This window comes from Bubalus bubalis, chromosome 9, assembly GCF_019923935.1.
Source record: "Bubalus bubalis isolate 160015118507 breed Murrah chromosome 9, NDDB_SH_1, whole genome shotgun sequence".
NCBI classification, from domain to species: domain Eukaryota; kingdom Metazoa; phylum Chordata; class Mammalia; order Artiodactyla; family Bovidae; genus Bubalus; species Bubalus bubalis.
In genome coordinates, this window is record NC_059165.1 from 964,627 (window position 1) to 982,502 (window position 17,876).

Genomic DNA, 17,876 nt, shown 5'->3' on the forward strand with positions numbered 1-17,876 from the left:
TCGTCTACTACGTGGTTGATATACGTGATTATGGTATTAAATCACATCATCATCATCATTATATTAATTCATTCTAGTTTTTCAAATACATTTTTTCTTTTGCAAAAAGTAAAAAAGCAGGGAAGAAACTTTAGCAAGATGTCCATGTAAATGCTTGAATTATAGAAGGATTTAACACTTAAGGATAAGAGATAAGCCTCACTTATCTGGAAAATTCCCAGGTATGTCAGGTTGGGGGAGGCCCTAAGGAAACAGGAGTTCCCTTTAGATTTGATGCTGGCAGATGTAGGGGCAGTTCTGGTTGGGTGTTTTGTAGGGGGCACAGTGACTTTCTGTGTGTGCTTAGAAAAAAAAAATCAAGTGGTTTTGTTTATCAGAGTAGTGTTGTCTGAGGTTGATATTCTGTGACTTTATGTCCAGCAGAGTAAAATGACCTGCCTGTGAGCAGCAGACCAGTTTGTAGTTATACTGATGTCAGCTCAGTTCCAGAAGTCAGAGGCTTCTTTTTTCATTTTTAGTGATAAGTGAGAATGGTGTCCTATGAAAATGAAAATCAAGCTGAAGTCTCCAGGATCTAAATCCTGATCATTTCTTTACCAAAAGCTTTTGGAAATTTCCTCTGATGATGGTACATAAGTTTGTTAAAGAGAATTTTTGACCTAATTGAATAGTCTCTAGCCACACAATGTACATGATTTGAAAAAAAAAAAAGTATTGATTGTTTTTGTTCATCAGGCCATTCACAAGTTTCAAAACGTATGTGCCTACACACGCATTCAGAGTGTCTGCCACGTGAGGGTTGTCAGGCGTCCAGGCTGAGACTTCTAGAGCGATTTGGGAAAAGAATTTCAGTTATGTGGGCTCCACATTTGGGGGGAGACTCTACCACAAAGCAGAACGTTGAGTTATTTGGATGAAATACGTATACTAACTGAAGTCCGCACATCTGAGTCTGATGTCTCACGTTATTTTAGAACAGGCTTTTTGGGGGTATTCTAATATTCTAAACACCCCCTGGTCTCCACTTCTCCTGTGGATGATGGTTCCCTGAGGCAGTAACGCTCCTGCAGAGACTGTATCCTACTCCTGCCTTTATTGCCAGCACCCGCGTCCCAGACATAATGCAGATTAATCCACATCTGTGAGACTCAACTAAACAGTTGACTAGACTAAAACGTCTTCATTTAAAATATATGTATGAACTTCTGGCCTTCTCTCTTATGAGTGCACAATATGAAAACTTAAGTTGTAGTCTTGATGCCATTTCAAATAGTAAATGAGAATTATAAAACTGTTTGGAATCTCTTTAAGTGTGGTTTTTTTTTTTTTTTGGTGCATAAAAGAATAAAATACCAGCTAAATTAGTGATTTGAGTACATATCACAGGATGTGTATTTGAATCTTTACTGTTGACAAAAATTCAATAGGAGTGCTATGTCTAAAAACTGTTTCTTTTCATATGTGAAACGAATCGCCAATCCAGGTTCGATGCATGATACAGGGTGCTCAGGGCTAGTGCCAGAGGGATGAGATGGGGAGGGGGGTGGGAGGGGTTTCAAGATGGGGAACACATATACACTCGTGGCGGATTCATGTCAATGTATGGCAAAACCAATACAATATTGTAAAGTAATTAGCCTCCAATTAAAATAAATAAATTTATATAAAAAAATAAAAATAAACGGACACACACACACACAAATCTGTTTCTTTGTACCAATTACTGTAGTAGATCAATTAAATCTTTGAAACTGTTAGGAAGCATTTTAAGAGAAAAACAAATAGCTCATTCGCATTCTGATTTTGTAGGCTTTTAAAATAGTTTCTTAGCAGACATTGACCATGTCCAGTTAGGCAATACTTTGGTCCTTAGAGTGAAAATACACATTAAAAAATACTTATTTATTTGTTTATTTGGCTGCGTCTGGTCTTAGTTGTGGCCCTCGGGCTCCTCCTTCTGTTGGGGCGCACAGACTCTCCAGTTGTGGCACACATTTATATTTATTTATATAAATATATACATTTAAATTGAAGGGTAACTGCTTTACAGAATTTTGTTTTTCTGTCAAACATCAACAAGAATCAGCCACAGGTACACCCATGTCCCCTCCCTCCCAGACCTCTCTCCCATCCCTCCCCATCCCACCCTTCAGCCTGTCACAGACTGCTTATTTAACTTATATGCAGAGTACATCATGTGAAACGTGGAGCTGGATGAGGCATGAGCTGGAATCAAGATTGCCGGGAGAAATATCAATAACCTCAGATATGCAGATGATACCACCCTTATGGCATGAGGCAGAAAGAGCCTCATGATGAAAGTGAAAGAGGAGAGTTAAAAAGCTGGCTTAAAATTCAACATTCAAAAAACAAAGATCATGGCATCTGGTCCCATCACTTCATAGCAAATAGATGGAGCAACAATGGAGACAGTGACAGACTTCATTTTCTTGGGCTCCAAAATCACTGCAGATTGTGACCGCAGCCATAAAATTGAAAGACACTTGCTCCTTGGAAGAAAGACTATGACCAACCTAGACAGCATATTAAAAAGCAGAGACATTACTTTGCTGACAGAGGTCTGTCTACTCAAAGCTATGGTTTTTCCAGTGGTCATGTATGGATGTGAGAGTTGGACTATAAAGAAAGCTGAGTGCCAAAGAATTGATGCTTTTGAACTGTGGTGTTGGAGAAGACTCTTGAGAGTCCCTTGGACTGCAAGGAGATCCAACCAGTCAATAAGGAGATCAGTCCTGAATATTCATTGGAAGGACTAATGATGAAGCTGAAACTCCAATACCTTGGCCACCTGATGCCAAGAGCTGACTCATTGAAAAAGACCCTGATGCTGGGAAAGATTGAAGGTGGAAGGAGAAGGGGACGACAGAGGATGAGATGGTTGGATGGCATCACTGACTCGGTGGACATGAGTTTCAGCAAGCTCCGGGAGATGGTGATGGACAGGGAGGCCTGGAGTGCTGCAGTCCATGGGGTCACAGTCAGATATGACTGAGTGACTGACCAACATTGTACGCAAGGGAACCATGTGAAAATAAACATATGAGGCTCAGATCAACCGTATATTCTTTTGAAAATGTGTTCGAGTAAATTGTTCCACTTGATGTAATATGATGTAGAAAAAAACATTTAAAGTTTATTTCCATGTTTATTCAAGTCAAAGAACTCTTTCTCAGACATATTTTCATATTTCACTTCCAGGAACATTTGCAACTTAATGAGAAAGGATATGAAATTAGCCACCTGCTCTGGCACTGTGTTTCTGCCTGGACTTGTGTTCAGAAGAACAGTCCCCAGTTAAATAAGGTGCTTGAACATCTCATCTCTCGTAAAACACAGTTTCAGAAGAAATCCTGGTAAGTGGGATCCTATAAATCCAGAGTAACTCATGGAGAAACCTTTGTGTTTAAATGTTAAATAACCTTTGTACTTAAATGTTAATCACACCTTAGTTGACTATGAAAAAAATTTATAATCTCAGTTCCAAAGACAAGGGCAGTTTCTATATTTTGTATTAGTTCATTTCATCAATAAATTGTTCTCACCTTTTTTTGGCTAGATGAGCATACTTGTATTGCCTTTTGTCTTTATGGAAGGAAATTTGTTATTGATAACTTCATTCCCACAATTTTAAGCCTCTTCTACTTTTCAAGTTATCTAACAGCAGTGAAGGACAGTTATTACCCGTGGGGGAGTGTGCCGTGACTCCGTTTGTTTCCTTATGCCTTAGTCGTAAAGCGTAACAGAAGTGACTGTTAAGCCTTAGTGTCCTCCTCTACATATGGTAATTTGAAAAGGGATAGAAAGGTCTTAAATTACTATGAAAGAGGGCACGAGTTCAATTGCGGAAAGAAGAATTTTAAAGGAGTATTTCTGAGGAAATTGATCAGAGGCTATCTCTTTCAGTATTGGAGGCTGATCAGAGAATTTGAATTATTTTTCCACTACTAACAATCAATAATATGTCATGCTATAGCAACTTGCAAATTCATAAATTTTTCTTAAAATTAATTACAGTTTTTAAGCCTCTGGCAAGCCCACTCTGTGTCAACCAATTTGTACAAATTTTGTCCATTTCTTATGGACAAAAACTATTTTCCCAGTTTCATTTGGATGTTTTTGGGGATTCTAGATCAAGTAAAGATTTCTGGAGAATAGCTTAGAGCTTGTCTAATTTCCTTGAAATAGCCTATTTTAGAGTCTTGGAAGACTCTAACTTGATATAAAAATAAATTATGTTTCAATATAAAAGTAAATATTGTGTAACATTGTCAAGCTTATTTTCAAAATATTCTAATAATTTCAAACTAAACATGTTTAGATAAATGCAGTGGCTGATTAAGAATCTAATTTTGAAAGTCAAGAAATTATTTCTTTTACCAATCTTCATTTTCACTATATTATCAATATTTAATTTAATTTTTCAGTGATTTGTCTTTGAAAGTGAAAGTAGCTTAGTTGTGTCCAACTCTTTGTGACCACATGGACTTAACAGTCCATGGAATTTTCTAGGCCAGAATACTGGAGTGGGTAGCCTTTCCCTTCTCCAGGGGATCTTCCCAACCCAGGGATCTAACCCAGGTCTCCCACATTGCAGGCGGATTCTTTACCAGCTGAGCCACAAGGGAAGCCCAAGAATGCTGCAGTGGGTAGCCTATCCCTTCTCCAGCGGATCTTCCTGACCCAAGGATTGAACCGGGGTCTCCTGCATTTCAGTTGGAGTCTTTACCAACTGAGCTATCAGGGAAGCCCTCAGGGATTTCTCTTTAAGATTTTTAAAGTAACTTAGTATTTTATAAATTTAGGGGTTTGGGGGATTATACACGATTATTCTTACTTTACAGATGAAGAAACCAAGGCCAAGTTCACAGACTCCGTGGTGACGGGAACCAAGTCTCAGGGTCCAGCACAGCACTCTTTTCGGTGTATCATGCTGCTTTCATTCTGGCTGCCCTACTTAGGAGGCTGTTTGGAGGCATCTTGACACTGAATCCTGACTTTTCTTTTTCCGGGAGGACATTGTGGAAATCCAGTGTGGGAGGGCAAGGCAACAATCAGACAGTGCTGAAAGAGCAGAGTACACTGAAAGAAATAGTAAGACCCGGTGACTGGAATAGAATGGAAAAGGTAATTGTTTAAAAGAGCACTGCCGAATAGTTTTGTTTTTTATATTTACTGTTTTCAAAAAATTAATTTATTTGTTAATTTTATTTTTGGTTGCACTGGGTCATCATTGCAATGGGGGTTTTCTCTAGTTGCAGAATGGGGACTACTCTCCAGCTGTGCTGGGGCTTCTCACTCTTATGGCTTCTCTTATTGTGGCCCCTGGGCTCTGGGCCACAGGCTTCAGTCAGTTCAGTCCTCAGTCTTGTCCGACTCTTTGCGACCCCATGGACTGTAGCACACCAGCTTCCCTGTCCATCACCAGCTCCTGGAGTTTACTCAAACTCATGTCCATTGAGTTGGTGATGCCATCCAACCATCTCATTCTCTGTCGTCCCCTTCTCCTCTCGCCTTCAGTCTTTCCCAGCATCAGGGTCTTTTCCAATGAGTCCGATCTTCACATCAGGTTGACAAAATATTGGAGTCTCAGCTTCAGCATCAGTCCTTCCAATGAACACCCAGGACTGATTTCCTTTAGGATGGACTGGTTGGATCTCCTTGCAGTCCAAGGGACTCACAAGAATCTTCTCCAACACCACAGTTCAAAAACATCAGTTCTTTGGTGCTCAGCTTTATTTATGGTCCAACTTTCACATCCATACATGACCACTGGAAAAACCATAGCTTTGACTAGATGGGCCTTTGACAGCAGAGTTATGTCTCAGCTTTTTAATATGCTGTCTAGGTTCCAAGGAGCAAGTGTCTTTTAATTTCATGGCTGCAGTCACCATCTGCAGTGATTTTGGAGCCCACAAAAATAAAGTCTGTCACTGTTTCCACTTTTTCCCCATCTATTTGCCATTAAGTGATGGGACCGGATAACACGATCTTAGTTTTTTGAATGTTGACTTTTAAGTCAGCTTTTTTCACTCTTTTCTTTCACTTTCATCAAGAGACTTTTCAGTTCCTCTTTGCTTTCTGCTATAAGGGTGGTGTCATCTGCATATTTGGGTTTATTGATATTTCTCCCTGCAATCTTGATTCCAGCTGTGCTTCTTCCAGCCCAGTGTTTCTCATGATGTACTCTGCATAGAAGTTAAATAAGCAGGGTGACAATATACAGCCCTGACATATTCCTTTCCCAATTTGGAACCAGTCTGTTGGTCCATGTCGAGTTCTAACTGTTGCTTCTTGACCTGCACACAAATTTCGCAGGAGGCAGGTCAGGTGGTCTGGTATTCCCATCTCTTGAAGAATTTCCCACAGTTTGCTGTGATCCACACAGTCAAAGGCCTTGGCATAGTCAATAACGCAGAAGTAAATGTTTTTCTGGAACTCTCTTGCTTTTTCAATGATCCAGCAGATACTGACGATTTGATCTCTGGTTGCTCTGCCTTTTCTAAATGCAGCTTGAACATCTGGAAGCTCTTGGTGCATGTGTGGTTGAAGCCGGGCTTGGAGGGTTTGGAGGCTCTGGTAGTTGCCGCAGGGGGCTCGTTCGTTGCGGCGAGTGCCTCAGTAGTTGCGGTGCCCCAGCTCGTCCGCTGCGTGGCGCGTGTCATCTTCCCAGACCACGGACCTGACCTGTGCTCCCTGCATTGGCAGGTGGATTCTTATCTACTGCACGACAAGCAAAGCCCTATTTACTGTTTTTTTAAGAAAAGAATTTAATCTTTCTTTTTAAATGATGTCCCTAGTAAACAGAAATAACCCATTGACATTAAAAATTTTTGTCTTTTTAGGTTAGCAATTTGACTATTAGGCAAGTTTTCTGTTAATTATAATGATAACATTATACCACATATTAAAAAAAAAAACTTTTCTTTTTAAAAGTATTTAAGTTATTTATGTGACCACCTATATAGTTTTTAAGAAGTTATAATTCCAGACAAAACCAAACAACCTGTGATATAATCACCAAAATCAAACCAGAAATGTTTTTATATTTCTGGAGAAACTTTATTATTCATTTTGTCTACTCTGAAGTTTAGGTACATGTGAAAAATTTTAAAAGTGGACTAAACATATTTAGGATTATACAAAGATACTGAGGCTTCAGACCCTGATAGTAAATTAGGACTTTGTTAAGAAGGGGACGACAGAGGATGAGATAGTTGGATGGCATCACCGACTTGATGGACATGAGTTTGAGCAAGCTCCGGGGGTTGGTGATGGACAGCGAGGTCTGGCGTGCTGCAGTCCATGGGGTTGCAAAGAGTCGGATGTGACTGAGCTGAACTGAGGATTTGCTGGGCCTTAGAACTGGGACACTTGGTAGAGGATATCTTTGATTAGGGCCTGAAATTCAATGGCAAGTGACTATTATAAGGAGTAACACAAGCAATTTCATTTTCCATGCATGTCTGTACAGTATCACACAGTAGAAAAATGACCAGAGATGTAAAATGCAGAGGGAGACCGTTTAACTGATGGATCAGAAGAAATTTCCTAATTGATAGTGGCAAGAGTGCTCAGGCCAATACTGGTGGTTCTCATCTGCCCATTTCTGATGCTGTCCGTCAACAGATAATCCACCCTGACTTCTTATAACCCCCTTTATAAAGATCATACCACACAAAAGGAAAGACACAGAAATGAGTGGTTTCAGCAGAGGCTGGAGAAGAGCAGTCCCAAGATGCGTGAAAAGGCCCCAGGAGAGACTCACAGAATTAGAGCAACCTCTGATCAGTGGGGGACAGGGGAAACTGAGGAAAGGAAATGCACAAGGAACAGTGAATTGTAAAGCAGGGTGAAGACGTAGAGAAACACGAATGCATGAGCCCCTCCCCGTGCCCCACACCAGCCTTCACGTCGGAAGTTTGGCTGGCTTGTGCTGCAGATCAGCTGCTGTAAGGCAGCATTCCATGGAATATGCTTAAATGTCACGTGATGCTTCTTACTCTGAATGCTCCACCCTGTGGTCTGGCCTTTTACAAACTGTACCACTTGCTCTGGGGAGGTAGCTCAAGCCAGCACAAAAGGCTTTCTCATCCAACATGAAAATAATGAATTGTGTTTATAATTGAATTATTAGCCAATGAGGACTGCTGAGAAATGCAGCATGGCATTTCAAAAGAGCGATGTAACCTATAAAATTATATCTCCCAAAGCAAAATAGCTGATCTAATTGCACCGTGAGTGTATTCCGAAAATGCTTGACAATTTAAAATTACACCAACATGGCAAGTGCTTTCCAGACGTAGAGTGTTCGTGTTTGCATTGAAATAAATTGAACAAAGAAAGCCCTGCCCAGCAACGCCTTTACTTCTGGCCTCGTTGCTGACCTCCACAGTGTCTGTCTCCCTGAACCCTGGTGATTATAATGTCATGTTACAGTCTAACCAGAACCATCCAGATGCAAGTTTTCACTACTAATCCTCTTCATTCTTCATGAGCTGAGATGTCAGGTTAGGTCCTCAGTCTTCTGATTCATTTCCTGGGTTTCTTATTGATCCTTTAATCCTCTGAGCTAAATATAAACATTTATCTGTATCAAGGATAAATATACAGTTTATTCTTTGCTCCCTAATGGCGCAGTGAGAGAAACATTCAGCTTCAAATCGTAAGGCCTGAGTTTTTTTCTCTGGCTACCTGTCTAATTTTGATTGAGTCACATAACCCCCATGAGCAGCGTCTGTTCATGTTAAACAGAGGTAATAGCCATCACAAAGAAAGGTAAGTAACGTGGAGACACTTTTTATACTGAGTCTCCCCCTAATCCTTCATTTCCTGCTAGTTCAGATCTGATTTATTTTTTCCCAGACTCCTACCTACTGAATTTCTGTCTCCATGCCTGACACGTGTCCTCTCCTCAAGTTAACCAAATTGGACACCTGGACTCGCTTTCAGGGCCGTTTCCCGCGCTCTCCCAGCCACTGTGACACCGGGCTTCAGGCCCTTACTGTCACGACTCTGCTGGCTTATTAACTGGTCTCTTCACCTGTGTGTTCTCTCAGTAATCTGTCATACTCTGCTGCTAGGGTTACAGCATAAATATGATTCTACCATTCTCCAGCTTCAAATTATTTAATAAGGACTGTTTTTACATGGCACGGGGGTTGCAGCTCCAAACAGGGTCTCTTAATTTGCAATGATTAATAAAAAAAAGAAAAGAAAGAAAACAAGAGCAAACGCAAAGACTGAAAGGAAGACCTTGCTGCTGGGATTAATTGCCGCCAGCTGGCCACACAGGCAGACCACGTGTCTGAATGACTGGATGGAAGCAGGCAGTTAGGGAGCACCGAGGCCCGCTCGGGTGAAACAGCCGTCGTGGTCTGTCGACAACCCTTCATTCCCTTCATCCCTTCATTCCCCCGACTTCCTTCCCTGGCATGCCAGGACTGAAGGTCTGTGTGCAGAAGAAAGAACTCTTTTAGCAGACGGGCTAAAGACCAGATCTTTCTGTAGTTCATCTCTTCTGAGTATCAGAAATCAGGCATTGGCAAGAGAAATGTATTCTTTAAACAAGTTTTCCTAAGTGGTGAAAATCAGGAGAGAGATTCTGATTGCTCTCTTTTCCTCGTGCGGTGAAGATGAGACTGGTTTGTTTATGCTAATGCTCACCGTCTTAGCCCGTTAATGTGGTCGTTAGTGTCCAATAACGTTATGGTTAAATCATTACTTAAAATGTTTGTTTTTCTCAAAGAATGGTGTATGTATTTAATTTTTAGATCCTATTTATAAAATAATGTTGACTTACTAAAATGTGCCCTTGCCACTCACTGTCAGTCATTTAATTCTAGGATTTTCCATTTGTAAGCTGTTAAATGCTATTCCTTTCTTGGCTGGCTTGAGTAAAGTTCTAACTACGGATGGAGGTGACCTATTTCATTAGGAGAGCTCCTGATTACATGCAACCCTTGGCTGAGTATACTGGTTGCCACTATTTTCCCCCTAAGAAGTGTAAGTGCGTTTTGTGTGGCAACAGGTTACTATGCTCGTAGTTTTTCTTTATTGATCCCCCTCTTGAAGTGTCTAAATGCTGCTGTGTTGTTCCCTACCTTATCCTTGTTACGAGATGGTCAAAGCCAGTCTGCCTCCCTTTGCTTTGTCTGTTTTGTTTTCAGTCCAGGACCTTTTAGAAATATCTTTGTGGTTTGCAGCCAGGAGGTGGATGCCTCCTCTGACGTCTCCCTGAGCGCCTTAGGAAGCTGTCGGGCGCTTTCTCCGCGCTCCCTGGAGAGACGCCCCCGCTGTGTGAGGCTGTGGCCGCAGGTCTGCATTTCAGGAGGGTTTCCACTGATTACACATCTTCACGTGTGTTCCTAACGCCTGCGTCTCTCTGCCCAGGGATTTTCTTTCACACATATATGCCTACCGTTACATTTTATATCAAATTTTGGGCCTCTTGGCTTTGGAGGCATTTTCCTTCATTTGGGTCACATTTTCTTTATAGCTTTAAAATCCTTAAAGTTTCTCCTTTTTGTGTGTGGTGCTACAGATTTTTGTTTCTTTACATCTGGTTGTTTCAATAGGAATTCGATATTAATGGATCTCAATTAGCCAAGGGTTATCTTCCTCTAAATTATTGAAGAATTTTTCAAGTTTGCTCCCTTTTAAGTGCCTTTTTTTTTTTTTTGGTGCTTAACTGCCTGCATTATGAATTTGAATTATATTTTTATAATTTTAATTTTTGGCACTCTCTTTTTTTTTAACTATTCCACCTTTCACCTCAGTATCAAGGCTTTTCATTGTTGTTTCTTCCTAGGCTTTATTAAAGAAGCCTGAAGAGTCTTGTAAAAATGTCTTCTGGCTCCTGTAAGAAATCGTTTCCAGAAGCATGATCATCCCTTAGTATTCAGAATGACCTTGTCTCTAGCCCTTGCTGTAATGTGTTTTTTCCACTGGTCTCAGGTAGGGCCTCCTCTTCCATTTTCTATTTTACTTGTCTCAGAACTAGGACAAAATCATACGCATTTGTTATTTTTAAAACAAGAGGTTTGTGTTCACCATGCACGCTACAGAGGTTAAAGGCGAGTGTCCCCGACCCCCCAGTCTCCTGCTCCCTTCTGGTCAAGCTTTGAGAGACGATGCACTCAGCGCGCTCCATCCCCGTCCTACACACACATCCCTACGAGCACTGTTTTCTGTACTTTTTGTCTTCTGAAGGTTGCTGTCTCTGCATAAATACTGAGAGATGAGGATAAAGAGGCATAGAAATAGTGAGTCCTTTGAAATTCAGTATCTCCAAGTATAGGATTGGCTGTACTTTTCTTATTTCCATGAAAAACATGATAAACAGTAAAGATAATGTTTTTCCTTAATGTTTATTCTTTTAACTTACTTTTGGGAATCAGGACTGCTGAGTTTTTGTGGAAGTGGTGTGTGGCTACACCTCCTTGCTGTTCTTATTCCAGCTTCATAAATATTATGGTTTTTATATCATACAGGAAGTTCCCTGTAAGATAGTGACATGTTTTTCATTCCCCATCTTCAGAGTTGTGTGGATTTTTGACATTGTCAATGTTTTTTGAAATATCTATTGAAAGTTTCAAGTAACTCTTTGTAAGGATTGCAACATGGAGACATTTTAATTCTCTCCTTTAAAATAATAACTGGGTCATAGAAGAATAAGAACCTAGGCAAAAATTCGAATGCTGATGTTTTTAACCTTTCTATAAGCTGGTATTCAGATGGGTATCTTTTCATGAAGTCTCTGGTTATTATGTTAGTTGGTTTATACCCACTCTAGAAGGAAAACTAGATTGGAGTCAGACTCGCTGAAGTCCAGTCCCAGTCTGGTCATGTTTAACTCCATGTAGTTAAACGTTAATTTTAAAAACTAACACAACATTGTAAATCAACTATATTCCAATAAAAATTTTAAAAACAGAAGAAAAAAAGTTGAAAAAGAAAAGCTAGAAAGTAAAATGAATCAAGTGACTATGTTATTTTAGATAAGCCAGTAAACTTCTGCCTCCGTTTCTTTATTTACATATTTAGATGGACATTTATAATACTTATAAATTACTTTGTACATGTTTAATTCCATGGCCTTGTGGAAGGAAGTCAGTGTATTGGTTATTGAGACTTGGTGTACTGCAATGAGTTCACAAAAAGCGAGTGCTGTATTTAAATGTCTAACCTCAATCAATTTGGAAATTTTCTATGTGCATCAATTTTCAGTTTTGATTTTTTAGCAAACTTCAATTTATAAGTTTTGCTGCTTTTATTCTAAGGCATTTTCCCTTATTGAAAATTTTGTGATCAACAGCATTGATTGAAAATAGTATGTTTCTGGTAAAGAATTTTTTTTTTTTAACCATAAGTGGCTGACACTGATGAATCTTTTTTCAATTTGTATTTTAGTGAAACTGCCCTAGGTTGGCTACAGTTTTCCAGACTTAAAAGGGAACAGGAGAAACAAAATGTAAGACTGTGAGGTATATTCATGGGTAAAGTTTTGTGAAGTCTGAGACTATCCCCTCCTTCACTTGACCTTATTGTGAAGCAGGGGCCATGAGTACTCTGGGGAAGGACTCAGTCTTTGTTCATCTTGGAGAGCATCTAGACCTTTTCCTTCAGTCATCATAGATGAAAAAAAGTTACTGAACTCAAATCTATTGACTTTGAAACAATAGTATTGCTGTGATTCAGTTCAGTTCAGCCTTTTGAATCCAGACATTTTATATAGAGTATTTCCCTTAAATTTCATAATAGTCTCTGAAAAGTAAGTTTTGCTACATTTACTTTATAGATGAGTAGATGAAGATTTAGCTGAGGTATGACTATTGCCCTATGCCATATATCTGGTTAGTGATAGAGCTAAGATTCCATCATCTAATTTTCCTACTCTAAATTTCATGCTTATAAATATTGTTTAAATGTATTGGTTAGGCTTTAGTCCTCCTGCATGTAACAGTGACCTGACTCCAATTGCGTTACCAAATAGGGCTCTATTTATCACACATAACAGGTACAGCACAGCTGAGACAAACGCTTCAGGGATCCTCAGGAGCCAAGCCTCTCCCAGCTCCCTTTTACCCCATCCTTAGAGAATGACTTTTATCCTCCTTGTTGCAAGACGGCTGCTCTACCTTCTGCTGTCAGGTGTGAATTCCCAGGAAAAGGATGAGCAAAGGAGAAGGGAGAACCTGTTATCTGAATTTAAAACCAGTATTAGCTTTTATGGAAGGCTTTTATAATATGCTTCCTCACTGACCAAACCTATACTTAACGCCATTCCAAAGGAGTCTGGGGAGTCATTTGTTAAAAATTAGATGTATTTGATATAATTTATATATAACAAAATTAAAACAATTTGTGTATACAGATCTATGGCTTTTGACAGATGCGTACACCTGTGTAATCACTACCCCAATCAAGATGTAAAAGATTTCCATCTTGTTGAAGCAATATTAACTGATCACTTTGCCATTTTGAACAAAATTGAGGTTTAGTTCTGAAAGGAAGAAGGAGACAAATGAAACTAGGTGTGCAATAGGCAGCATTGTAATACTAAGGTTAAATATTAAAGTATTTAAATAATAGCTTAGAAAAGCAAAATTGAAAAGAAATAGGAAAAACACATGGGTGGGATAAGACTTAAATTATTAGTTAACCTAGCTTAAAACATGAACTGGGGCAGGTTTCCCAGATCTGTTTGACTCAATTTTTAAAATATTTTTTAAGTATTTAAAAAAATTCTTCAATGTGTCAAAAATTGTGGTTTGGATTAAGGAGGTAAATTGCGAAAAACTTTGAGATCTGTAAAGCATCATTCAAATGCAAAGAATTATCTTTTTTCCATAGTTAGAGGTGTTTCCTTTTGAAAATCATGATGAACTTACCTTGCTGACTTGAAGTATCACAGTTGTAAATTCAAATATAATTTTAAAATATTTTGACTATTTAAACTGATTTATTGTTGTTGTACAGTTGCTAAGTCATGTCTGACTCTTTGCAACCCCATGAACTTGCAGAACTCCAGGCTTCCCTGTCCTTCACTATTTCGCAGAGTTTGTTCAAACTCATGTCCATTGAGTCAGTGATGCCATACAACCATCTCATCCTCTGTCATCCCCTTCTCCTCCTGCCTTCAGCCTTTCCCAGCATCAAGGTCTTTTCCAATGAGTCAACTTTTCACATCAGGTGGCCAAAGCATTGGAGCTTCAGCTTCAGCATCAGTCCTTCCAATGAATATTCAAGGTTATAGTAAAGTAATGCTCAAAATTCTCTAAGCCAGGCTTCAGCAATATGTGAACCATGAACTTCCAGATGTTCAAGCTGGTTTTAGAAAAGGCAGAGGAACCAGAGATCAAATTGCCAACATCTGCTGGATCATGGAAAAAGCAAGAGAGTTCCAGAAAAACATCTATTTCTGCTTTATTGACTATGCCAAAGCCTTTGACTGTGTGGATCACAATAAACTGTGGAAAATTGTGGAAATATGAGACCACCTGACCTGCCTCTTGAGAAACCTATATGCAGGTCAGGAAGCAACAGTTAGAACTGGACATGGAACAACAGACTGGTTCCAAATAAGAAAGGGAGTACATCAAGGTGGTATATTGTCACCCTGCTTATTTAACTTATATGCAGAGTACATCATGAGAAACGCTGGGCTGGAAGAAGCACAAGCTGGCATCAAGATTGCCGGGAGAAATATCAATAACCTCAGATATGCAGATGACACCACCCTTATGGCAGAAAGTGAAGAGGAACTAAAGAGCCTCTTGATGAAAGTGAAAGAGGAGAGTGAAAAAGCTGGCTTAAAGCTCAACATTCAGAAAAGGAAGATCATGGCACCTGGTCCCATCACTTCATGGGAAACAGATGGGGAAACAGGGGAAACAGTGTCAGACTTTATTTTTTGGGCTTCAAAATCACTGCAGATGGTGACTGCAGCCATGAAATTAAAGGACGCTTACTCTTTGGAAGGAAAGTTATGACCAACCTAGATAGCATATTCAAAAGCAGAGACATTACTTTGCCAACAAAGGTCCGTCTAGTCAAGGCTATGGTTTTTCCAGTGGTCATGTATGGATGTGAGAGTTGGACTGTGAAGAAAGCTGAGCGCTGAAGAATTGATGCTTTTGAACTGTGGTGTTGGAGAAGACTCTTGAGAGTCCCTTGGACTGCAAGGAGACCCAACCAGTCCATTCTAAAGGAGATCAGCCCTGGGTGTTCTTTGAAATGACTGATGCTAAAGCTGAAACTCCAGTGCTTTGGCCACCTCATGCGAAGAGTTGACTCATTGGAAAAGACTCTGATGCTGGGAGGGATTGTGGGCAGGAGGAGAAGGGGACGACAGAGGATGAGATGGCTGGATGGCATCACCAACTCGATGGACATGAGTTTGTGTAAAGTCCGGGAGCTGGTGTTGGGCAGGGAGGTCTGGCGTGCTGCAATCCATGGGGTCACAGAGAGTCGGACATGACTGAGCAACTGAACTGAACTGAATTTCCTTCAGGATTGACTGGTTGGATCTCCTTGCTGTCCAAGGGACTCTCAAGATTCTTCTCTAACACCACAGTTCAAAAGCATCAATTTTTCTGCCCTCTGCCTTCTTTACGGTCCTGTTCTTACATCTGTACATGACTACTGGAAAAACCATAGCTTTAACTCCGTGGATCTTTGCCAGCAAAGTGATGTCTTTGCTTTTTAATACACTGTCTTGGTTTGTTATAGTTGTTCTTCCAGGAGCAAGTGTCTTTTAATTTTATGGCTGCAGTCACCATCTGCAGTGATTTTGGGGCCCAAAAAAATAAAGTCTGACATTCTTTCCCCTTCTATATGCCATTTAGTGATGGGACTGGAGGCCATTGATCTTCATTTTTTGAATGGTGAGTTTTAAGCCAGCTTTTTCACTCTCCTCTTTCACCCTCATCAAGAGGCCCTTTATGTCCTCTTTGCTTTCTGCCATTAGAGTGGTATCATCTGTATACCTGAGGTTATTGATATTTCTCTTGCAATCTTGATTCTAGCTGTGAGTTATCCAGCCCAGCACTTCGCATGATGTACTCTGCATAGAAGTTAAACATGCAGGGTGACAACATACAGCCTTGATGTGCTCCTTTCTCTATCTTGAACCAGTCCATTGTTCCATGTCCAGTTCTAACTATTGTTTCTTGTCCTGCAATCACGTTTCTCAGAAGACAGGTGAGGTGGTATGGTATTCTCATAAGTTTAAGCATTTTGCATAGTTTGTTGTGATCCACACAGTCAGACTCTTTAGTGTATTCAATAAAGTGGAATTAGTTTTTTAATTCCCTTGCTATTTCTATGATATAATGGACGTTGGCAATTTGATCTCTGATTCCTCTACCTTTTCTAAATCCAGCTTGTACATCTGGAAGTTCTTGGTTCTTATACTGTTAAATCCTGGCTTGAAGGATTTTGAGCATTACCCTGCTAGCGTGTGAAATGAGTGCAAGTGCTTGATAGTTTGAACATTCTTTGGCATTGCCTTTCTTTGGGATTGGAATGAAAACTGACCTTTTCCAGTCCTGTGGCCACTGCTGAGTTTTCCAAAATTGCTGGCAGGTTGAGTGCAGCACTTTCACAGCATCATCTTTTAGGATCTGAAATAGCTCAATTGGAATTCCATCACTTCCACTAGCTTTGTTCATAGTGATGCTTCCTAAGGCCACTTGACCTCACACGCCAGGGTGTCTGACTCTAGGTGAGTGACCACATTCATTGTAGTTTTTCAGGTCATTAAGGCCTTTTTTTTTTTTTGTATTGTTCTTTTGTGTATTCTCTGGAGAAGGAAATGGCAAACCACTCCAGTATTCTTGCCTGGGAAATCCCATGGACAGAGGAGCCTGGTGGGCTAAGGTCCATGTAGTCACAAAGAGTTGGGCACTAAGTGATTAACACTTTAACACTTTCTGTATTCTTGCCACCTCTTCTTAATCTCTTCTGCTTCTGTTAGGTCTTTGCCATTTTCTTCCTTTATTGTATTCATTTTTACATGAAATGTTCCCTTGGTGTCTACAATTTTCTTGAAGAGATCGCTAGTCTTTCCCATTGTATTGTTTCCCTCTATTCCCTTGCATTGTTTACTTAAGACTTTAGGTCTCCTTGCTGTTCTTTGGAACTCAACATTCAGTTGGGTGTATCATTCCCTTTCACGTCTCTTCTTTTCTCAGCTGTTTGTAAGGCCTCCTCTGACAGCCACTTTGCCTTCTTTTATTTCTTTCTATTTGGGTGGCTTTGGTCACCGCCTCCTATGCAGTGTTACCAACCTCTGTTCATAGTTCTTCAGACACTCTGTCTACCAGATCTAATCCCTTGAACCAATTTTTCACCTGTGCTGTATAATCATAAGGGATTTGATTTAGGTCACGCCACTAGGTCTAGTGGTTTTTCCCTACTTTCTTCAATTTAAGCCTGCATTTTGCAATAAGGAGTTTATGATCTGAGCCGCAGTCAGCTCTCTGTCTTGTTTTTACTGACTGTGTAGAGCTTCTCCATCTTCAGCTGCAAAGAATATAATCAATCTGATTTTGCTATGGACCATCTGGTGATGTCCATGTGTAGAGTCCTCTCTTGTGTTGTTGGAAGAGGGTGTTTGCTATGTTCTCTTGGCAAAACTCTGTTAACCTTTGCCCTGTTTCATTTGTACTCCAAGGCCAAACTTGCCTGTTACTCTAGGTATTTCTTGACTTTCTACTTTACATTCAATCCCCTGTGATGAAAAGGACCTTTTTTTTGGTGATAGTTCTAGAAGGTCTTAGAGGTCTTCATAAAACCAGTCAATCTCAGCTTCTTTGGCAATATGGTTGGGGCATAGTCTTGGATTACTGTAGGGG

At 40.1% G+C, this 17,876-nt stretch overlaps 1 protein-coding gene across 20 annotated transcripts in view; it reads left to right on the top strand.

The window, feature by feature from the left end:
• The window catches only part of TMEM232 (transmembrane protein 232), a 254,981-nt gene that overhangs the window by 56,436 nt on the left and 180,669 nt on the right, over positions 1-17,876 (top strand). For all 20 annotated transcript variants that reach the window (XM_044947231.1, XM_044947235.1, XM_044947230.1 and 17 more), the window contains one exon: positions 3,220-3,374. In XM_044947231.1, coding sequence (XP_044803166.1) covers positions 3,220-3,374 — 155 coding nt within the window. The remainder of the gene's footprint in view (positions 1-3,219; positions 3,375-17,876) is intronic.